The 24,363-nt window shown below is 54.0% G+C and overlaps 1 protein-coding gene across 1 annotated transcript in view; it reads right to left on the bottom strand.

The window, feature by feature from the left end:
* TMEM132C (transmembrane protein 132C) overlaps positions 1-24,363 on the bottom strand; it is a 195,727-nt gene that overhangs the window by 23,788 nt on the left and 147,576 nt on the right. Inside the window, exon 5 of the mRNA XM_040619422.1 lies at positions 2,604-2,747. Coding sequence (XP_040475356.1) covers positions 2,604-2,747 — 144 coding nt within the window. The remainder of the gene's footprint in view (positions 1-2,603; positions 2,748-24,363) is intronic.

The raw sequence follows: 24,363 nt of genomic DNA, 5'->3' as shown, positions 1-24,363 counted from the left end.
TCCGTCCCCGACCAGGAGTCTCGCCTTCGGCAGCAAACCGGGGCAGGTTGGTGTGTCCGCTTGCACACACGGCGGGTGTTGGAGCCTTTGGCATCATCTACAGGGCTCGGGTGGGTCTGAGTCCGGACCCTAGTGCCCCTGCTGCGGGCCAGGTACTCACCACACGGTCCCTCCCCGCCCCCCTCTCCACGGCGCCCCAAGCCATGCCCCTCCAGCTCTGACCTCACCAGACCCCGAACCACGGGCCGCGTCTGCGTCCTGGGGATGGAGTCTGAGTCCGCCAAGCTCGGCCGACGTCCCCTCTCGGCTCCTGCTGACCCGGGACGACCCGTTGTTTCGTCAGCAGCCTGGGGCAGCAACTCCGGAGTCGTTTCAGGAGGCAATTTTTAGTTCAGTTCGGGTACATTTGTTTCTGAATCTATTCCTAGAAATACTAGTATATTCCTGGAAATACCAGTAACACCAGCTTTCTCTTTTCCTACTCTCTAAAATAGCAGTGAGTAACGGCTCCACGACAAACTCATTTAAGAGCAGCTGAAGATAGTTACACCAACAACTGCAGCGAAATTTGCTTCTGGGATTTTGTCGGCTCACAGATGGACCCTTTAACCCATCCAGAAAAGCCATCCGTGTGAACGTGTCCTTTCAAAGGGTCACACTTCCTTACCAGGGGTCCTGGCTCTTTAGGGAATTGCAAATCAGTCACAAAGACCGATGGTGGCCAAGGCCGGGGTGCGTGACCGTGGCTGGGGCAGGGTGGGCTCCAGATCCCGCCAAGAGCCTCCCCCCCACCTCGGCCTGGCCAAGAAAGTGGGGTGACTGTCCAGCCAGAAACACAGCATGGTCCCCTCAGAGCAGGGGCTCTCCAGCGCACAGGACAGCCCCCTAACGAAGAACCGCCTGGCAGAAAATATCCGTAGCGCCGACATGGTGAAACCCTGCCCCCGAGTTGAGATCTTTGCGCCCAACGGAGGAGCCGCTCGCCACGGCGGCCGGGGAGCCCTGGGTCGGGTCGGACGTGTGCCCCACGTGTAGATGCACACTGGGTTCGGACACCGGGCGCCATAAGCACGAAACGGCGCGTTCATAATTTTTATATTGATCACATGTTGAATGATCATGCTTTTCAAATAGTGGGTTAAACACATGCGTCAAAAACAATTAGCTTCATGTGTTCTTCCTTTCCCGAATGTGACTATCCGAGACATTTAAACCACACGCGTGGCTCACGTTGCTTCCCTTGGTGTGGTTCACAACTTTGTCCCTCCCGCTCCCCGCACAGGCCTCCGGGTCTTCTGTAAGGCGCTGTGGGCTTGCGGCTGCCGTTAGCCCAGAAATCACTCCCGGGGGTATTAGGAAAAAGCATCCCTCCCTCGAGATGCTGCGTGCAACAGTCAGAAAGCGGGGAGAATATGCTGGTGTTGCTGGGGCCCCTTGCCGCTGCTGGAGGTTGTCGTAACCCAGACGGCTTGCATGCCGCCCGAGGCCCGAGGCTCCGAGAGCAGTGGCCGCCGAAGCTGAGCGGGGGCTGCCGGCTGCAGGGAACGATCTTCCCACCCCAATCCCCGCACTCAGAGGTTTGTACGGTTCTCTTTGACTTACACGTGCTGCTTTTAACAGCAGAGAGGACGCTGGTGCTGTGTCGGACCCTGGTGAGGGGAAAAAGCTTTGTTTGGTTGCTTGCCTTGGACCTTTATGTTTTCTTCTGGGTGTGTTTCCAGGACTACAAAACATATGGAAAAAGGCCAAACGGTTCATTTCTGGCTTGGAACAGCCCTCACGCTGTCTTACTCCTTGAGCAAGCATTGTGGGTTCATTATCGCAGCCAATGTTGGTGGAAAGGACCAAGAATTACGGTCATTCCCTCAAGAAACTTTAGAGCAGATTGCTGTAGGCAAACTTTTCCTTGGAAGGGAGAAATAATAAATGTGTTAGATTTGCGGACCCGATGGTGTCTGTCATCACGGTGGGACCCTCCCGTGGTCACGCAAAAGCCACCACAGACAATACAGAAATAGGTTTGAACGGCCATGTTCCAATAAAACTTTATTTACACAAAGGAGGGTGGGCAGGATTTGACTCATGGTTCATGGTCTGTCCTATCAGTGGTTCCAACAGCTGCCCCATGGGCCGGACTCACGTTGCAGATGTATTTTTTGCCCATGAAAAATATTATAATTGGTTGCCCATGCGGGAACGCAAGTGATCTTTACATAAAATCCCATGTGTTGTTTCTCTCGAAGAGACGGCAATAAAGAGCTCCATTTACTCGTGGCCACGATTAGCCGTAGCCGAGGGCGGGTCGTCCTTCTAGCCCAGGGCACGTCTGGCTTACCGTTGCCCCCCTGCCATCACCTGCTTGCTTACTGTGCGTACTCGGGGTTTGAACCACAGCCCAAAGCAGACCTGATGAACACCGGGTCGGGAGTGATGCCGACATGGAAAAATCGAAATGGGAAAATTTAGTGGAGCGACTGCAAGTGTGGCGTACATAAACCCACCAGCTGAGTTTCTTATTTCCGGGGGCTGAACCTTCTTAGCGAATGGGATGCCCAAGGGAAGCTGCCATCGGGTCAATGCAGATGACGGATGGGGGCGCTTACCTTGATGACATCCTCATCTGTGGACTTGCACTCCACCGACTCCGAGATATCCATCACGGCGCTGTTCTCCTCCACAGAGACCACCCTGATGGGCAGGGCTACCGTCTTTCCCGTGAGAATGGCGGTGTTCAGAATTTCAGTGTCCTGCCGGAAGAATCAGACGTACCGGGTCAAGGGGGCAAGTCAGTGCTCTTGAACACCAGGGGGAACCTTCCAGGTGGTCCTTGTTGAGAACAAGATGCCGTGGCACTCCCCTTGGGAACTTGGGGCAAAAGGCCATTCTTTGGGACAATTTTCCAAGAACATTCAACAATGTAACATTTTACAAACATTAACAGTTTATGTAGGACCATCTTCTTAGCTACCAGCTACAACGGCTGAAACGTATTTCTTCTTCTTTCGCAGAGACCAAGTGGAAGTGGTGCATTGGTTGGGTTTGGGTTGCAGGCAACAGAAACAAGCTCCAGCTAGTCTGAGCAGGAAGGCGCTGTGGTCGGTTGAGTTAACGCTCCTCCCCACTCCGAGCCCGAGCCCTAATCTCCGGAGCTGGCAAGTCTGTTCTGTTACGTGGTCTAAGGGCCTTTGCTGTTGTGATTAAGAGACGGATCTCAAGATGGGCAGGTTATCCAGGGCCAGACCCAACAGAATCGTAAGGGTCCTTTATAGGAGGTGACCGTGAGGGTCAGAGGAAGATGGGGCGAGGGAGGGGACCGAGGCAGAGGTCAGAGGGATACGATCATGACCTAGGAGAGGTGGGGGGGCCCTAGGAGCTGGAAAAGGACACATCCTCCCCTACAGCATCCAGAGGGAACCCAGCCCTGCTGACACCTTGATTTTTGCTCCATAGGACCCATTTCTTTCTTTTTTTTTTTTTTAAAGATTTTATTTACTTATTTGACAGAGATAGAGACAGCCAGCGAGAGAGGGAACACAAGCAGGGGGAGGGGGAGAGGAAGAAGCAGGCTCATAGCGGAGGAGCCTGATGTGGGGCTCGATCCCATAACGCCGGGATCACACCCTGAGCCGAAGGCAGACGCCTAACCGCTGTGCCACCCAGGCGCCCCCATAGGACCCATTTCTGACTCCGGTGCCCAGAACTGTGATATATCCAGCAGGTGTTAACATGGTACAGCGATAGGGAACTAATGCAGGTTCTTACCAGTTGGGTCCCGGGCCACTCCAGGGTCAAAGGAAAAGCAGCAGCAGGCCTTGGAAAGGCAGGCCCCCCATCCGCTCCCAGGATACTGGAAACCAGAAAGAAGGGGCAGCGTCTCCAGGTGGAGCGGAGTGAACAGCTTTGGCCATTTCTCTCCCCGAGTCCCCCCCCCCCACAGAGGATCTGCATTCTCTTTGGGGGACAGTCTGGTTGGTCTCACGGGGGTTAAATGCCCATCCCTCGTACGGGGGAGGATGGCACCCCCGTGACTCACACGCTTACCCAGGAAAACGGTCACTACGAGAAGAAGAGGGAGTGAAGGGATTCCCACCCGGCGAAGGAGAGAAACAGCACACGTCCGCTCCGAGATCAGTGAGCCCGTCACTTTTATCCCCCGATGCCCAGGACCGCTGCACCTCGGTGACGGACGCCAGCCCGCTGGGGCGCCATCTTTCATGCAGACTTTGAAGCACACCAAAGGCTCTTGCCCTGCTGCCCCTCGGAACCCCCTCCTCCACAGCTGTGGGGACTCGGCCTCACCCCGTTCACACCAACTTCTTGCAGAACGATTAGCATCGCGCCTCCACACATGTAGTCATGTTCAAAGTGGTAAAGAAAGTACTTTCTCATTTGAGTCTAGAGGCACTTCTGTCATTCTCCCTTTTAGGGCCAAATGAAGATAAAAAAAAAAAAGAAAGAAAAGGAAGAAAGGTCTGTGGCTTTGGGACATGTATCAGCACCTTTTACCTTTGGGCCAATTCCTCCCAAAGTCTGTCTCCAGAAACACCGCTCCCCTTTGAAGCAGGAGTTGTAAGGGAAGAGATTTTCTCACTTCTTTCTCCGGGGAAGCAATTGGCACAGAAATGACCTTTTGCCTTAAACAGAAGCACAGCTGAAAGAGTCATCAGTTATGAGGGAAGTCCCAGCCTCTCTCTGATGCTGGTACCCACCAGCCAGCAGTTAAATAACCCTCTGCTGGGTCTTCTGGATCCACAGGATTCCCAGCGCTGGGGCTGCAATCTGACGGCTCGCGCACTGGCCATTACAGATGCTAAGAATACCGCAGAAATTCCCCAAGTCCATTTTCAGGTTCATTACAGGTAATGTGCTCGGAGCTCAGTCTTTACATTTTCTCTCTCAGAATGGTCTTTGGCTAATGGCTTCATTAAGGCAGCAAACTCCCTAGCGGATTAATTGTGATTAGCTTCCTAACGGTCACTGCAGGTACACACACACACACACACACACACACACACACACGTGCGCACATACACACTCCTCCACCCAACACTTCCTATCCTTCCTATCTGAATCGCGTCAAGATTCAGGCGGGGTGGACGTGGTATAGGTCTCACCGGCTGCCAGAAAGGGCAGGAGCAGAGAATTAACAGTCACGGAGATTGTAGATGGGTGGAGGAAGCGTTGGGGGCAGTGGCTCGAAATGAGTCGAGCATCCCTGTTTGAACTATGGCCAGGGAGGTGGCATGGGCTGGTGGGCTCGGCTGGAGAGGTGCTGCGGTGGAGGTCACGTGCCGAGTGTCTTCCCTGGGTCCCTCCACATCCACCCTGCCCTGCACTGTGCCCCACAAGGCTGACCTGTGCAGACAAAGCTCAGTCCCCCCTGCCTTCTGGCTTCTGGCCACCTTGGGACGCACCGTGAAACTGTGTTTCCTGCACAGAGATTGTGTGGTTGGTGGGAGCCATGTGACTAATTCTGGTCGGTGTTGTGAGCTGACATGGCGTGGGTCACTCCTGGGCAAGAGCAGTGCCCCACCTTCCTGTAGGGTCTTTTCCTGAAGCAGAGTGACCACAAGTATTCCAGATGGTAGCTGCTCCGTCACCTGAGGCTGTGCCTGACTGAGTAGGGGCCCCTCTGTGGACCAGCTCTAGGTATGGAGTCTAGAATAGGGCGCCTGCATGGCTCAGTGGGTTGAGTGCCCGACTCTCGGTTTCAGCTCAAGTTGTGATCTCAGGGTTGTGGGATCGAGCCCCATGTGGGGCTGTGTGCTCAGTAGGGAGTCGGCTGGAGATTCTCTCTTGCCCTCTGCTCCCCCCCACCCGTGTGCTCTCTCTCAAACAAATAAAACTTTTTTTTTTAAAAAAGAAATGAGAGTAAATGCTGGAGACCTCAGGGCTGCTTGTTACTGCCGCACATCCTACATCCTCCTGACCGATACAAAGGGAGACCATCTGCTGAAACGGCAGGAAAACAGCTTTTGGTGGTAAGTTCAGTTTTGAACATTTTTATTTCCAGCACCTGGTAGTGTTCCTATAATCACTTAGCAAGTATTTAAGGGCACGTTTTGGTAAGGGTCCCTTGATGAGCTGGATGCTTGTTTTAGCTCTCCAGGTTAGACTTGGGATTTCTCGAGGTTGGGATCTGTGTGTGCTGTGGACTGAATTGTGCCCCTGAGCCCAAATCCATATGTCAAAGCCCTAATCCTCAGTGTGACTGTATTTACAGATAGGAAGTGTCTTTAAAGAGGTAATCAAGGTTCCATGGGGCCATAGGGTGACCCAATCCCATAGGACTGGTTCCTTATTGAATAGGAAGTGACACCAGGGACACAGCCATCTGCAAGTCAAGGAGAGACCACAGGAGAAACCATGCCCATGGACACCTTGATCTTGGACTTCCAGCCTCCGGAACCATGAACGTTCTGTTGAGGAAGCCCCAGCCCGGGGTTGTGTGTTACGGCAGCCCCAGAAGACGGTCCTGTGCTATAACACAGCCCTGGACAGTAAGTTGCAAAGCGGGGCCAAGACACGTCCTTTATCGGGACCTCGAGAAGCAGTCTGTGCTATCATGAAGCAAGGGGGCAGACCCTGTCGGCACGAAAACAGGCGTGATGTTCCAGAGGCAGCCAGAGGTGGTGAGGCTCAGACCCTGGGGGAAGACAGAGGTGGGAGACGGGCTGTGGGACCGAGTCCTTGGCGTGGAGTCCTGGCTATCTCTCCAAGGGAGGCCTGGGCCACTCGAGAGGTCAGGAGATAGAAACACCTGCATGAACCCCTGACCTCTGCAAAGGAGCTGGCTTTCAGATTGGACGGTAGTTTCCTGCTTCCCTGAAATTGTGGGATTATGGAAAGCCACAGCAAACACTGTGGAACCAGGGAGAACAGAGAGAAACGCAGGCGTGGATGGGGCATGTCGGCCAAGTCTGGCAGGAGAGGGCGCGCGTCTGGACCCAAAGACCTGGGAGACGGGTGTGTCGGGATGGAGGGAAGCTTTCCTAGAGCCAAAACGTGCACGTGTGTGTGCACGTGTGTGTGCACGTGTGTGTGCGTGTATGCATGCGTGTCTGTGTGTGTGTGCACGCACATGTATGAATGGACACAGCAGACACAGCGGTGCATGGGGCTGGCTGTTCTCCCAAATCCCGCTTCAGTCAAGGCTAATTCAGTGTTTAGATGAGATGCCGAGGACACTATTGAAATGCATGCGACTGTCCTGCTTTCAGAAACCGCCAAGCCCCCAACCCGGGAACCGGGGCAGCACCTCGGTGCAGGGCTGGCCAGAGCCGGTGCAGCCTTGCCTGCGGCCCCCGGGAGCTGTGCACCGCTCAGCTCACAGAAGGCAGTCGTCCCCTGCGAGCGCGGTGTCCCCTGCGAGCGCGGTGTCCCCTGCGAGCGCGGTGTCCCCTGCCCGTGGGCCCCGGCTGCCCTGGCACGACGGAGGCACGACTCTGACGGGGAAGCGTTTCCTCTCTCCTCCTCCGGTGTTTCCCCGCCCGGCACCCCCTTCCACCACAGTCCTCCTCTGCTGAAAAGAATCAGTAAAGTCGGGGACTTTAAATCACTGTCATTTCAAATTTGAAGAAAGCCTGAGGCTTCCGAGAAAACATGCTTTGTTGTGTGAGGTGCCCTCATAAATGTAAATTGCTTTGGCCGTTTTCTGTATTTTTACAAATCGTATATTTAATTTTTAAATAAAGAAAGAACATGGAATTACTTCTGGAGTGTGAAACAGACAGGGGGTGGGCACTGACCCTGATAACACTCTTGGGAAGAACAAGAGGGACGTGCAAACATGTTCCGTCCATGCACGGGACACACCCAGCCACGGACAGTGATGACCCGTGGACCGTGCCCCCGTGAGCGGACCTCAGAACCGTGGTGCTGGGTGCAAGGAGCCACACGGAAGGCCACACGGTGCTGGGTCCCGTCCACACGAAGTGTCCAGGACGGCAAATCCGTGGAGATGGAGGGTTGCCGGCAGCAGGGGGAGGGGAAGGCTTGGCGACGGTTCAAAGGGCAGGAGTCGAATCTGTAGGTGATGGAAACCTTCTGGGACCGGGTAGTGGTGGCAGCGTCACTCCGTGAATGTACCAAGAACCGCTCAATCACGGACTGGAAGACCGTGCCTTTAATGGCATGCGAGCCATCTCTCAGCACAGAAGGAGGAAGGAAAGGAGAGCCATGGGAAGGCCATGGCAGGGGTCATGCCTGTCTTGGTCCCAGGTGAGCCGCGGGGCCTCCGAGGAGCACCTGGTCCCGCTCACCCTCGGGTCACACACCCAGAGGCGTCATCTGCAGCTCCGAGGCCGGACACCTGGCCTTTAATCCAACGGTGGGGGTTCAAATCTACTGAGGGTCCGAGGACAGGACCCACTGAATCGAGAATGTTCCAGACTGGGCAGAAACAACCTCTCTCAAGGCAGAAGAGCCTGTAAGCCATGGAGAGGGGTTAATTAATGAGGTTAATGAAACCCCCAGGTCACATCTGGGGAGCTCTTGCTACGAGCCAGGTGTCGCTCAACATTGTCATCTCTACCCGCAACCCACGAAGCAGGTAGTCTTACTATCCCTGGTCCACAGATGGGGAAACCGAGGCCCAGAGCTGATCAAGTAGCTTGTTGGGTGTACGAAGCACACAGGTGGCCTCATCAGGTTTGAAGGCGCACCTCTGGGGCTGAAACACCTGTTCTGGGGGAGTGAGAACCTGGAACAGAACGGCCGTGAGTGCTGGCTCTGCCCCTTTCCTGCTATTGTTTAAGTTCTCCAAGCATCTGCTTCTTGGGCTGTGAACCTCGGAATAATTAGTGTTGTTGTGAAGATTACTTCTGATAGTTTACGAGCTGCCCGTCAGGGCTCGGAACAGAGTCCGCGTGGACCGGGAAGGCAGCAGGTCCGCATGACTGGGAGGTGTGCAGGGCCGGGCAATCAGCACATGGAGGCGAGCCCATGCCTCCGCGCTGTGTGTGTTATGGATAGAAGATAAAAAATAGGACGCGTGTGTCGCAAGCATCGAACACGCAAAATCTGGAACGACAGAATGTTACTGCATTTTGTGTTCATTTCAGATTTTTTTTTCCTTTTGTAAAAGAGAGAAAACAGGGCTCATAACTCTGAAATCTCTCATTTCCTCCAATCCAGTTTCCCGATTACGCTCCCCAGAGGCATCGCCATTGGGAACTTCTCGTACATCTTTGGCGTCTGTGATTTTGGACTTTTATCACGTTCCCACCTATGTTGAGAAACTACAGCGTTGTTCCCTCCATTTACATATTGTAGAAACATATGTTCCATGTGGTTTACACCAGTATATCACATTGGACTTCCCTCCGCTTACTTTATTTTGCTCACCGTCACGTCTTCCCGATCTGTCCGTGTCCACCTGGCAGGACCATAGCTCTCGACTGAGACCCACATCCACACGCGAATCTAATTCTGTCTCAGAAAGCAACTAGACGTCCATCAGATGGCTTCTCCGTGTTCTGCTTTTCTGTTCGCCCTCTGACGGGAGGTCAGGAAGTTTCAGACTCTGCCATGACAATGAGCTCTCCCCTTCTGTGTACACACCCGCAGGACTGCTGGGCTGAGGGGCACGCACGCTTCCTCTTTGATCCTGCCATACCACGGCACATGGTCATGTCCTCCACTAAACTCAGCAACAGCGCGGAGAGCGCCTTCTCCTGAAATTCTTGCCAAGACACGGGTGGTTACGTGCCGACCTGACCAGGTGACAGTCCCCAGTATTCCACCAGACACTAGTCTAGGTGCTTCCGTGCAGACAAAATTCAGCAGATGTGATTCATGCTTGTAATCAGCTGACTGTCAGGAAAGCAGATTATCTTAGAGAATCTGGGTGGGTCTGGTTTAATCAGTCGAAGGTCTTTAGATGCGAAGTTGAGGCTTCCCAAGGAAGAATCCTGCCTGAGGACTGCAGCTTCAGTCTGTGCTGCAGAGAGAGACAGCCTGTGAATCTACGGATGTCCGTCTCTCTGGGTAGATGTACATATTGTACGTATCACGTATGTGGTTCTCTCCCTCCACACCGCATGGACAGCCTAGAAAATGAGGCAGTGGTGGGTGAGTATGGGTGTGACGGACAGGTGGCCCATCTTGCCTTGGACTCCAGAGGAGCCACTGGATGGGGGCATGAGAATACTTCCCGTTTCTATCCAAACCCTTTGCTAGCTTCCGGTAACTCAAATTCAAGATTCCTTCTCTCTGCCTGTGGCCAGAGAAGCAGTCCATTCCTGTGATGGGTGTACGATGAGCCAGGGGCTCTGAAATCCATGCGTCCCCCACCATCACAGATGCAGGCAGAGCCCAGTATGTCCTGCTGCGGTATCCTCCGATTGCGGACTGAGAGTTTCATATCTTCCCCGAGGAAGGGGGCTCAAAGTAAACTGGATTAACAGGAAGTCTACAGTTTCCCGATTCAGTGTCAATGCTGGGGTGGAGACGGCAAGCAGGTGCTGCTGCTTAGAATTAATTTTTAAAAATTTAATTAATTAATTTAAATATTTGCAGGAAGGGAAGGTTGCAAATACAACCTTGCAAATAGTAGTTAGACTTTTGCAGACCGATTCACAAGGTTCAGGGGCCAAATCCTGCCCATGGTCTGCTTTTATAGAAACTCAGGAGCCAAGAATGGTTTTTGAATTTCTCAAGGCTTTAAGAATATGTCATAGACACCGTATGTGTCCCTACACAGCTTAAAAACTTGCTATCTAGCCCTTTCCGGAAAAACGATGCCTATTCCTGGACAAGAAGATCGTTTTCCTGGGGCGCCTGGGTGGCACAGCGGTTAAGCGTCTGCCTTCGGCTCAGGGCGTGATCCCAGCGTTACGGGATCGAGCCCCACGTCAGGCTCCTCCACTATGAGCCTGCTTCTTCCTCTCCCACTCCCCCTGCTTGTGTTCCCTCTCTCGCTGGCTGTCTCTATCTCTGTCGAATAAATAAATAAAATCTTTAAAAAAAAAAAAAAAAAAAGATCGTTTTCCTAAAATGATGGGGCTCTTGGCGCATCCCCTGGGGACCTCTCCTGTTCCCGTCCTGTTCCTCTGGGGGTCAAGTCCTTCTGCAGCAGGCTCTGGGGAGATCAAAGGCCCAGGTTTGGAAATCAAGAAAAGAGTCCAGTTGCCGGCAGTCAGGGGGGCTGAGACCCTCATTGCTTCCGGGAACATGAAATCAGAGCACCCATCTTTCCGTTTGCACACTTGCTGTGTGGCATTCGAGGTCCTGCCCCCTCTCTGTGCTTTGTCTTCCTCCTCTGTGAAATGGGATAATCCCATCTTCCTCCAGGGGTCCTCTGAGAACCTGAGGAGAAGGTACACAAACCCCCCGGCTCAGTGCTCGGCATAAAGGGGACCACTCCGTGAACACTAGCCCCGTCCGGGAAACAAAGTCCCAGAGCCGGAACTCTGGATTTCCTAGTCAGCAGATCAGCCCTGAGCGCTCGGCTGGAGACGGTGTGCATTCAACTGTAACTGAATTGGGAATGAATTCAGCATTGCTTGCAAGTCGATGGAGGACCTGTTTAATTAAGCTTTCGATTCGATCAGGACGGACCATCAGCCAGACCCCCAAGAGCGGTGGGAATGGGCTTTGCTTGCAGGCTGCAGACCTTGAGGCTGAACCCCAGGGTGTGAGCAAGGGGGAGCCTGCTGGCGCTGACCACTCAGTGACCTGGGGGTCTAGGACTGACCTTCCAGGGAGTGATAAAGCTCCCCTTCCCTGAAGTAAAAGAGCTTCCCCCCCAATTCTTTCCAGCCAAACTGTGGTGAGGTCTGTCTGGCAGGATAATATGTTGAGAGATTTGAATTTTTGAGACATTTGGGCAGGCAAAACAGCCTCCCCAAATTCCCAAGACAGCAAAGCATTTTGGCCAAAATCAGGAGGGAAAAGGGGGCTCCCCCTCACCCCATCCCTCTGCAGCAGAAAGGTCCCTGTCCTGGCATTTGGGCTGCGGGAGAGGGAGCAAGCACCCATTTCTGGATGGCCCTTCTTCTGGGAAGAGGCAGGAGAAGTGGCTGTCTGGTGTGTCTGTGCAGCAACACAGAAAAAAACCTCTGAATCCCAGAAGTGGCCTGAAAAAGGCCATGGCTAGAGAAATAAAGTGATTTGGTTTGGAGGAAATAAAAATGAATGACATTGTAGCAAAAAGGGGCTGTTCACCACTGGGTATCTATTCTCCTCTTTTTCTTTAGTAACAGAGCTACAATGTTTTGGGAAGCGGGGTGGGGGAAGAGGACCCCGCTAACAGACTAAACAGCTCAGTCTCCCTTGCAGCTAGGAGTGCTCCTGTGACAGTCTTAGCACAGAGCTTCTCAAGGTGTGCTGCCCAGACCAGCAGCTGCAGCATTGCCTGGGAACTTCAGAAATGCAGATTCTTGGGCCTCACCCCCACATACTTAAGTCAGAAACCATGGGGGTGGAGCCCATTCGCCTGTGTTTTGACCATCTCTCGAGGTGATCCTGATGCTGCTTAAAGATTGAGAAGAGTTCTAGTCCAAATGTAAGTGGAAATATTACATGGCACTTGAGGAAATCTGCTTCATGGGAGCTGGACTCCCTTCTTTCTGTCCTTTGTCCAGCTACCTGGAATACAGACACAACGGCTGGAACATGAGCAGCCATCTTGGACCATGAGACAAACCCGGAAATGACAACCACTCACCGAGCACTGGGGGTGGGGTAGAGAGATAGGAGAAGCCTAAATCTCCGATAGCTAAGGGGTGGCCCTGGACTTACTTACATATGTGAGATAAACTTCCTTTATGTTGTAGCTATTGGTTTTGAGAGTTTTCTGTTAAACTCAGGCAAACCTGAGGCTAACTCATGAAGATATTCCTTTGCACGCTTGAGCCAGTGCACAAAGACTGTTGCTTGCTACACCAGCAGGTGACATTTCTAGTGTTGTAACCATGAGAAGGCCAGGGTGCTAGCTGGTGGCCTGCATGTTGGGAAAGGCAGGGGATGGTGGTAATGCCACTGCTGTCAGCTTAGCGAGGCGACAGCAGGGCGGTAGGGAGAGCAGGCCTCCAGCAGAGACTGACAATTCACCCTAATGTGCAATAGCAAAAAAAAAAAAAAAAAAAAAAGACTCCAGAAGAGCACTCATTTTCCCAAATCAAGGCATCCTAGTTAAAATGATGCAATGGCCTCCCAGCAACCAATTGGTATGCTGATTAGGGAAGGTGTTTGAAATGAAGGTTCTGGATGCAGAGGCATCCGAGAAGGGCCATCAGATTAACAAACTGACTTTGTTAGGTGTGGTCATCAATTTACATAATCCTGTGATTAGGAGTATCTTATGTACACACAGGGGCGTTGCAGGGGCACCTCTTAAAATTCTACCCACTGGCGTGATTTTCCCTCTCACCAGGCGAGTGTGGACACCCAGCTCCACCGCACGGCTCGTCTGACAATCTTTCTCATCAAGGACGGAAGGGGAACCTTATTACCGGCTGGCTTGCAGGCGGCAGGCCCGATGGAACGGGGCCAGATTGCACCCGCCGTCTCCTCCCTGCTCACTTCCTAACGAACCGATCCCCAGAGTTCCGCCTGATGTTCTGGTAAAATTGATTTTAAAAATGCTCCGGGAGTCGCTGGTGGGGAATGCACAGCTGATGGGGCCGTGGATGCGAACACTGCTGTCATTTCCTCCTTGCAGCCACTCTGTGTCGTCCAGGAGCAGCCAGGGCCAGGAGCTGGAGGGGTCGGGAGGGGACGCAGCAGGACCTCCTCCCCCAGGAGCGTGCCGGGCCCCGCACAGGCAGCCGTGCTCGGTTATTTCCTCCTCTGCCCAGCTTCGCCTGCAGTTCCTTCGGACATCTCAGGTCGGTGCAACGGTGCGCCAAGCAGGGTCGATGTCCGACAGCAGGAAGAGTCCCAGCCCCCGTTCCGGGGCAGAGCACAGAGGGCGCGCTCGGGCTGAGTGGGAAGAGCCTACAAGGGCCACAGAGCCTTGGCCAGGCTCCTACTTACAGGGCGTCTGCGAGGGTCAGCGGTGCGTGTTCACAGCTGTGTGGACAAGCGCCAGCATCTTGCGAGTGTGGGCGTGGTCTGTGAGGTTTCTAGGGCCGCTGTTACCAAGTGCCACAAATGGGGGGCTCAGACCACAGGACTGTGCTCTCTGACCGTCCGACGGTCCAGCAAAGAAACCTGCCTGGCCTCCCGAGGCTCCTAGTGTCTCCTGCCGTGTAGACGCACGGCTCCCGCCTCTGCCTCCACGGCCGCGCAGCCCCTCTCTGGGCGTGTCTGCGTCTGGATTTCCCACCGGTCATCGTGGACGAGGGCTGCCCCAGTGACTTCATCTTGAACTGATGACACGGGCACAGACCCCATTCCAAACAAGGGCACATTCCTGGGCCTTGAGGGTGAGGACTTCCATCATCTCCTTTGGGGTCATAAATCCACAGGCTCCCTCTCCGTCCTCCGCAGAGAACATCCGCGTGCGTCCTTGCCACATTTGATCTCCAACGCGGCACAGGAGAAAGGGCTAATGTTGCCAGAGGGGAAACTGAGGCCCAGAGAACTTACACTCAAACCCTCCCACCTCCTGACAGCCAAGCCCCTTTCCATGAGCTCCTTCCTTTACGCCAACAGCCCCTCTGAGCTGACACTGAGCGGGCTGTTAGCACTGTCGTCAGTGGTGAAACTACCACCCCCACCACGGCCCCTCACGGTCTTGAGTCTGTCCAAGAACTGCAGGCTGCTCCCGGCTCCTCTGCATGTCCTGATCTAGTCACTCGTCCCGACACCTGGGGAGGCCGGTACTCCGATCCTCCCTGCCTCATAGCATGGGAAGGGGGGTCCGCTGCCCAGGAAGGCACAGCGGGCAGGGGGGAGCTGGGGGAAGCTGGGGAGGGGAGGCCACTGCCCCCGCTGACACCAGTCTCTACAAACACTGTGAAGTGACTTCGAAAAAGCAAATGCATACATGAAACCTTTCAGGAAAGTGCCTTAGAAAACCCCTGCTTTCCGGAGACACCGTAGACCTCACAGGCGGCAGACAGACCCCCCGCTACACCTAGTTCCCAAACATTTCCCTCACCCCAAAAGAAACCCGGGTCCCTCAGCCGTCCCCCCCGCCCGGCCTCCCGTCCTCCCAGCGCCGTGTCCCTGGATTCTCCTCTGTGGGGCACTCCCCACAAGCGGGCTCATATGCAGGACGTGGTCTTCGGTGACCGGCTGCTCTCATTGACCGCCACGTTTTCCAGGGTCGTCCGTGTTGTAACGCGTGTCAGCACTACACTCCCTTTCACACCAGTCACACGCCGGGGTGTGGACAGAACATGGCTTGTGTATCCGTTCAACAACCCACGGACATCGGAGTGGTTGTCAGGCACTGCTGCTGGGGAGACCGAAGCCCAAGCTTTATGTGGGCGGAAGGTTTGCAGGGGCGCCTGGGGTGGGGGGTGCAAAGCTCCCTCTTAGGACCAGGTGCCTGGCCGCACTCCTCCCTGGGAAGAAGAATCTTTAGCTTCTCTGCCCTGCAGGAGTCAGCAGGACCCGGGGGACTTCTGGATCCCCTTTCCTCCCGGACCCCTTTCCTGAACTCTGTGCACGCCGTTTGTCTGGCATCGGGGCAGAGGAAGGTTATTTTGGGGGGCCACTTCGTCAAGCAGCCGAGGCAGTAGGATGGGCCGGGGGCCCGGCCGCGAGGGCAGATGCTGGCCAGCAGGTGGGGGCTCCTCCCCGGGCGCCCCGTCCTCCGCACTGACAGGCACGCGGGCGACAGCTCCCTCTTTCTCCCGTGAATGCAGTTACTTGTGACTCAGAACGCCGTGTCCCGAACGTCCCCACACGGTGTGTCATTGATTCCAGCCTCCGCCTGCGGCTGCCTTTCCAGCTGCGGCTTCAGGAGCGACCCCTCCTCGCTGACCCTTTGTCAGGACAGGCGTTCTTTGTTGGAGCCTGTGTCCCTTCCGAGCTTTGAAGCACGGATCAATGGGGTGTGTTGTGAAGTTCGCTCGTCTCACTTCCCATCTCGGGGCAACAGGAAAGGGTCCTTGTATGTGATGTGCGCAGTCTGCTCCTGGCACAGACCCCACCCCACGGCCAACAAGGGCCCCCTTTGATGTGCGGGGAGGATGGTGCTGACGTGAAGCATTAGCGAACCTATGTGGCTGGGCCATATTTCAAGACAGCCTAGTCTCCGCACAGCACAGAGGGGGAGCCCCTTAACGCGGAATGAGATCATGTCCCTGCTCTGCTCAAGCCTCCCCCTGCTTCCCGTCTTCTTCAGAGTGAAAGCCAAAGTCCCCAGGACAGATGCGCACCCCTGGCACCTCCTTGCCTCCCTCTTCGTCCTCTCTCCCACCCACATGCCTTCCAGCCACCACGGCCTCTGCTATGCCTGGAACGCGACTGAGTCCTCTCATGTGCTGTTCCTGGGGGAATGCTTTTCCCCCAGATGTCTGCACGTCTCCATCCTCGTCCTTCCAGGGTCTTTGTTCAAATGCAACCTCCCCACCCATCCTCATTCCCTGCTGGGTTCCCCAGGGCTCTGATCAAAAGGGAGTCTGCCTCCCTGAATCGGCCTCCCAGGGCCCAGGCGTGTGGGTTTTCAACACGGACAGCTGGGCTAAGCACATCAGTCACCGAAGCTAACAAGACTCGTTCCCGAGCTACCGCAGGCCCGTGTCTGCCAGCACTTACCCTGAGAGAAACAGACTCACAATGTAAACCATTTAGCAGATCAATCCTGGGGAGTAACAACTTGTCTCCAACAGTAGCAGAGCAAATTTCCCTCCCTCCCTCAGGATGCATGCTAACAGCTCCGCGGGCTGGCGGGAACAGACCGGTAATTCTGGGTTCTGTCACTACAGGGAAGCCCACCTCCCTCGTCATTTACTTCCAATTCATTCACGGGGCGCACAGGGATGCAGGCGTCCAACTTCACTTATCCATCAATTTACCTCCAATACGAGATGGAGATTCCATTCCAGAACGCTCATTCAAAACAAGAAAACAATTCAATTTAAGAAGGGCATGCGTCTCCGGAAGGTCCAGTGCTGTAACCGAGTTACTAAACGGGACTGTCCTTAGGGATGGCACGTGCAGTGTGGGCAGCAACTCCCCCGAGGTCACATTTTTGCAACGTAGCCGAGAAAGGAGGCAGTGAGAAGAATGCACTTTATTTCTCCAAAGCTGGAGTGTCTGTCCTCGACATGTTTGCTTCATGTAAGTGTGTAGAAATGTTATTGCCGTGGGGCGACGGTGTCCTGCCCCAGCGACATGATGGAGGAGGCGGACGTGGCCGGTGGTCCCTGTGCTCCTTTGGCTCCTACGATCCTCTCTCCTACACACACAAGTGTGTGCATCCATTTCCTGAGCTCCTGGGAGAACACATGTCCCAGACCCCTTGCAGCCAGACTGCCAGCTCTCTGCTTTCTCTCTCCTCTCTCCCCGGTGGGGCGAGGGCGGGTGGTGGGTGGTGTGGGTCAACCCCTGAGTTCCCAGATAGACAAGAGCCCAGGACGACCCCACCGGGCTTTAGGGGCTTGTGATGGGCAAATTCAGCCGTGTCGACTCGCTGATTGCTGTGCTTGTCTGCTGTGGGAGGTGGCGGGACACACGCTGCCAGGTCATCCCGAGAAGCCAAAGTGCGCTGTCCACCTGGGCACACCCAGGCACGAGACAGCTGGCCAGCAAGCCACCCACGTTCGAGCACGACAGACAGAGCTAAAGGGGCAGCCCCCCGCCAGGGGCTCTGGCTTTTCAGAAGGAACCACAGGAGAGGAAAATGCATCACGCAGAGGCACGAGTCCCTAATGCTCCCTTCCTGAACCACAGCTGCCTGCCACGGGACAGAATCCTGGAGGCAAGTGTCCCCGGAGCTCTTCAAAATCATACAGAGTGTTTGTCGAGTGGGGACTTGGGGTTGTGAGCCCAGGGGCGACATCTTGGATAACTTGAGCGAAGAGGGAATCTGTCAGAAGCATCTTGCCACTCCCCATTGGCGGTCAGGCTCGGGAACAGGGCGGGCGCCGCGAGTGAATCCTGGCAGCAGGGATTTTGTCAGGGTGATGCTGGTGAACGGAGGCCACGGTCGTTTGGTGTCCTGGTGGGGAGTGGGTGGAGGAGCAGACCCCAGCTGGCCCAGGTCGGGTGGTCCGTCCTCACAGGCGGTGGCCTGGTGGTCCGGGAGGGTCCTCGGGCTGCTGGGCCCTGCGTGGACGGATGGCGGCCCGGGCACGGCCACAGCGCATTTCCCTGCCTTTCTCCAGGGGTCGGCGGTGCCAGCGGGACCCGGTGTCCACTCCTTCCATGAGCTGCCACGGGTGCGGGTCAGCCAAGCCCAGAAAGTTCCTGCATCCCCGTGCCCCATTCACTCCACTGTAGCTCTGGGCACAGAGGACCCCACTTTCCCCTTGAACGCTGCCTGCCCACACCTGTCACAAACCCCACGAGTCCTCCGTGGCCACTGTTACAAGTCGACCACGGAGCATGTGCACGTAAATCATAGATGAAACCACCTCTCGCGGCAGGCACCGGTGACACACAGCGGCCGCCAGCGTGGGGGTTCACGCGACCACACCAGCCACGGCGCGCACCAGGCTCCGAGCAGAATGGCGCTTTCTCCCCACAAACTGTTGAGTGCTCCAGGGCCCTTTTGAGGGCCTACTGTAAAATTTAACCATGTTTATCTGTGCAGTTTGATGACTTTTAGAGACTTTACATAGTGAAGAACCATGGCCACAAGCAGCGTTAGCCCATGTCCGTCCGCCAAAGATCCCCTGTGCCATTTGCAACTAACCTCTGCTCCCACATCGGGCCCCAGGCAAACACTGATGGGTTTTCTGTCTCTATAGTTTTGCCTTTTCTAGAAATTTCATGCACGTAGACTCCTACAATATATCATATTTTGACTCTGGCTTCTTTTCCCCTAGTTTTTGGGTGCAATGGTACGTTTCCCCTCTTTCCCACCAGACAGAGTCCTGGTGTCCAGCTCCCCTTCTGCCGGGTCCCACTTGGCCCCACTGAGGTATCTGCATCGATTCCAGTTTCTGGCAATCACGAAGACCTTTGTGTCATGACACCTGCCTACCTGTCTCCTTGTGAGCAGGTGCTTTCCTGTCTGCAGACACCCAGGGCTAGAACTGCAGGCTTGCGAACGTCTGAGTGAGCTGCCAAGCTGTCCTCCAAGCTGTTCGTCATTGCACACCCACACCTCGTGCACGCATGCCCCTTCAGTTTCCTGGCACCCACGCCAGCACGGGACAGCCCCCTCATCTCTGTTTTGGCCGTTCTCCTGAGCACGAGGCACAATTTCACCGTGCTTCAGATCACGTTTCCCCGTGACTGATAACACTGAGTACTGGAATTCTCCTAACATTTCAGATTAAAATGAATGACTGTGGCTAAGTCTTGGCTCAAATTCATCGAACCATTGCTCCAATTTAGCCTTTAGGATGTGGGGAAAAAAAAGTAACAGGACAGCAAGGAGACATGTTGACCCATCACAAAAGGAAAGAAAGAGAAAGAAAGAAAGAAAGAAAGAAAGAAAGAAAGAAAGAAAGAAAGAAAGAGAGAAAGAAAGAAAGAAAGAAGAAAGAAAGAAAGAAAGAAAGAAAGAAAGAAAGAAAGAGAGAAAGAAAGAAAGAAAGAAGAAAGAAAGAAAGAAAGAAAGAAAGAAAGAAAGAAAGAAAGAAAGAAAAGAAAAAGAAAGAGAAAAGAAAAGAAAGGAAAAGATCTGAAGAAAATGAAAATAGTAATTGGGAGCAGCTCGATGGTAGACACATAAAATCACATTCTATGTGGCCAACCATTTAAGTTCATTACCAACATATATATAATTAGAAGTATTTCACCACGCACTATCTCAGGTTTCCTCGTAAAACTGGGATTTCACGAAGATATGTGCCACTTGTCTATGTCAACAGAGTCAGGTCTCAATAACGAGGGTTTTGGGGGCCACATGCAGGCTCAGCAGCTGGCAGTGGGGCGCGTGCTCCGCAACTGCTGGCTGGGTGGGCTCTCTGCCCTGGGTGAGCGGGCTCCTCACTGAGGTTTCATTACCTTCTCCTTGGTTTTTATTTATTTATTTTTTTTAAAGATTATTTATTTATTTATTTGACAGAGAGACAGCCAGCGAGAGAGGGAACGCAAGCAGGGGGAGTGGGAGAGGAAGAAGCAGGCTCCCAGCGGAGGAGCCCGATGTGGGACTCAATCCAGGAACGCTGGGATCACACCCTGAGCCGAAGGCAGACGTTTAACGACTGCGCTACCCAGGCGCCCCCCTCCTCCTTAATTGTTAACGAGGGTGTCTGCTCAGGAGTCTGGGAGAGTCCCCGGGAACGTGAGGTCCACATCAAAAGGGCACACACCCAGACAGCAGCCGCCAAGAGGCTCCTTCGCTGTCCCGGGCGGATCTCTCAGACGAACGCAAACCTTTTGCAAATGAGCGGAGAAATTTTCCAGTCTCCTCCTCCTTGGCTGAGCTGTGCAGATTTAATTGCGAGCAGCAAACGCAGTAATCTGGTGGTAAAACCCCTTGTCCCACACGGCGTTCCTGACATAGCGGACAGATAGGAGCCTGGGGAGAAAAGAGGATCTTGCTTTTTTCTTTCAAGTGATTAAGGAAAAGAGAACTAGGTTGTCTCCTGCATGGCTTTTCTGGCAAATTCAAACAAGGAGCCTTTTCCGGGGGTCCGTGAGAGACGATCCGACACGAAGGACGGAGTGGCCTTCGAAGATGGGGTGCGTGCAGCTCCCTGTTTGTAAAGTGCTCTCCAGCACGCCTCCCGGTTCTCTGCCCGGCTGTCGCAGGTGGGGCTGTAGGGAGGCTCACAGCACAAGCCCCCTGATTCTAACCCACCCCTGCCACGTACTTGCTGTCTGTCCCTGGCAAATCACTAAACCTTCCTGTGCCTCAGCTTCCTTCACTTTACACAGGGAAAGACTGGTTTCCGTCGGTTATCTCGTCTGGGTTTCCTGGAGCTGCTGTCATAGACCCTCACGCACTGGGGGTTTTCAACAACAGGAACGTCCTCTCTCGCAGCTCCAGGGGCCGGAAGCCCGACGTCTGGGTGTCCGCGGGGCCGTGCCCCCTCCAGAGGCCCTCAGGCCTTCCTGCCTCCTCCTCTTCCTCCAGTGCCCCTTGGTGACCGCGTGCCTGGTGCTTCTTGGCTTCTCTTCCTCCGTCTTCACACGGGTTTCTCCTCTCTGTGCCACTGTGCCTTCTCCTTTTCGGGCTCTGATGAGCACATCCTCATGGATTTAGGGCCATCCACATCCACCAGGAGCACCTCTTGCCCCTGTTCCCTTAATCACAGGGCAGAGACACTGGCATCACAGGGACGCTCAGAGAACACGTCTGCAGTTGATGGTTGACCATTCCCGAAGGCAAGGCTGGTCTGGCTCGGCAAGCAGATGATGGACAGCGTGTTTTTGGGGACGATGGCACCAGCAAAGGTCTGGAGGCTGGTACTTCTCATGTGGGGGGCACCCAGCACGTCAGCCGTGCTGCTGCTGGAATGTGGGAGCGAGGACGCGCGTGCCAGCCTGGTCTGCGGGTCCCGGGGTCAGAACGCAGTTTGTCTCCAGAGATTTCATTCCCACCAGGGACTGTTTCAAGCCTCCCCCAGAGAGCCCTCTGTGTGTTTCTTGTCACCCCTTCACCCTTATTTCACAGAGGCGCAATATTTGCAGTATTTGAAGTAGACTCTAGCACTCTTTAAAAAAACCCCAGCTTTTTGAGACAGTTCACATGCCATACCGCTCATCCACTTAAGATGCATAATCCAATGGCGTCTAGCAGACTCACAGGGCAGTGCATCCGTGCCCACGATCGATTTAAGACCATTTCCGCCACCCCGAAAGAAACCCGGTACCCCCTAGCTGTCACCCCCTCATTCCTCGCAGTCCCAGGCAGCTACAGAGTCACTTTCTCTCTCTGCCTTTTCCAGTTAACAATCTTTGCTCATAAATCAACAAAACAGTCTTAAAATAACCACAGTGGACAACACACACCCTGTTTGTAACCCCAAAGTCATTTTGGGAGGAAGAGTGACCAACTCATCCTGGTTTACCCAGACTATGCCAGTTTTAAAACCGAAATTTCTGTGTCCTGGGAACTGCCTCCATCCCAGGCAAACTGGAATGGTTGGGCACCATTTTGAACAGCAACAGGCTGTGCTTACGAGGTGCCCATGGCTGAAATATCCTGGCTGCTCACCCTTCGGCACGGTCTGAGTGGATTTATGGGCACAAGAAAGGGAAGAAATTAATCTCTTCAATTTACTCACACAACCATTGGGATCAAAGAACCATTGTCTTTCTCCAACTTCCTCATTCAGCGGATCTGACTTTCAGCTGTTTTCAAAGATGATCTCATCACCATTACCATGACCATCATTATAATCATGACCATTCCCACGATAGCCATCATCATCGACATCATCATCACCACCATCATCATCACCACCATGACCATCACTCCAACCACTGTTGCCATCATCACCATCATCATCACCATGACCATCATCACCATATCACCATCATCACCAGCCTCACCATCACCATCAGCACCATCAAAATCATCATCATCACCATCACCCCAATCACCATCACCACCATCATCACCATCATCACCATCATCATCACCATTACCGCCGTCATCACCATCATCACCATCATCATCATCACCATCACCATCATCACCATCATCATCACCATCATCACCATCACCATCACCGCCGTCATTATCACCATCACCATCATCACCATCGTCATCACCATCACCATATTCATCACCATCACCACCATCACCACCGTCACCATCATCACCATCATCACCACCGTCACCATCATCACCATCATCATCACCATCACCACCATCACCATCATCACCATCATCATCACCATCACCATCATCACCATCATCATCACCATCACCACTGTCACCATCATCACCATCATCACCACTATCACCATCATCACCACCATCACCATCATCACCATCACCACCGTCACCACCGTCACCATCGTCACCATCATCACCACCATCACCATCATCACCATCATCACCTCCATCACCACTGTCACCACCATCACCATCACCATCATCACCATCATCATCACCATCACCACTGTCACCATCATCACCATCATCACCACCATCACCATCATCACCACCATCACCATCATCACCATCATCACCATCATCACCACCATCACCATCATCACCATCATCACCACCGTCACCACCGTCACCACCGTCACCACCGTCACCACCATCACCATCATCACCACCATCACCATCATCACCACCATCACCACCGTCACCATCGTCACCATCATCACCTCCATCACCATCATCGTTCACCTCCTCCTCTGTACACTTTCACATAAATATTTCCCACTCTAAGGTGTGGTGGTGAAGATGAGAGCATTGGAGCTGGATTTGGGTGAGAGCCTATGTGCCTCACTTCCAAGCTGTGCAGCCAGGGGCAGGATGGCTGTGTCCCCAGGCCTCAGTCCCTCACCCGTAAAATGTAGATAATATCAGCTCAGCCCCTGTGGAAGCAGCTGGCATGGGGACGAAGTGAAATGGTGAACACGAAACACTTAGCCCAGAGCCTGTGCCCAGTAAATGCTAATTATTATCCTCACGGAAATGAACCTCAATGTGATTCAGCAGCTATTGATCTCACACATTCGCCAAACCAGGGCAGCTCTGATTTCTGGTGGTTCTTGCTAGTTTTGCCTCTGACTCTCCCCAGTTGGGCTCCCCAGGGTGACACAACCGCGTTTCGGGTGGGTGCTGGTGATGACTGCCTCTGAGGAGGGCTGATGCTGAAAACATGAAACAAGACCAAATATGGGAAAGCATTTTATAAACTGCAGAGTGCTGAGCAGATGTCGGGGCAGGGGACCGAGACTCACTGTTGAGGCTTCTGCCGCTCCCAGAACCAACAAAGGCATCCAGGCCAGTGCTTTGCCCCAACCTCTATGCAGAATTGAGCACAAAACACCCAAAGTCGGGCCTTGCATGCAGAACTGGAAGCTTCTAGAGGTCCCGCAAGAAATGAAGGCACTCTCATGTTTCCCACGGTGTCCCTCCACAGGAAATGCATTTTATAAATAATCTCAATTAAAAGCATTCCTAACGTTGTGGGTGACATTTTCGCTTGCTGACTCGGAAGGTCCCAGAGCCCCTACCTAGACACAGAAGCCAGAAGAGCCATCAGGTCACAGAGAGGCAAGTAGTCACAGTCAACTCGGCTCCGCTCTGCGGAATTTCCACTCTGCCGGCGGTGGGAGCCCCCCGGGCTGTCCGCATCAGGGGAGGCCCCGTGCTGTTGGCCTGTTTCCCAGAAGCGGGGGGGGGGGGGGGGGGGGGGGGGGGGGGGGGGGGGGGGGGGG

Source organism: Ursus maritimus, unplaced genomic scaffold, assembly GCF_017311325.1.
Source record: "Ursus maritimus isolate PB19 unplaced genomic scaffold, ASM1731132v1 scaffold_33, whole genome shotgun sequence".
Taxonomy (NCBI): Eukaryota; Metazoa; Chordata; class Mammalia; order Carnivora; family Ursidae; genus Ursus; species Ursus maritimus.
This window is presented reverse-complemented; position numbering and strand designations above follow the sequence as displayed.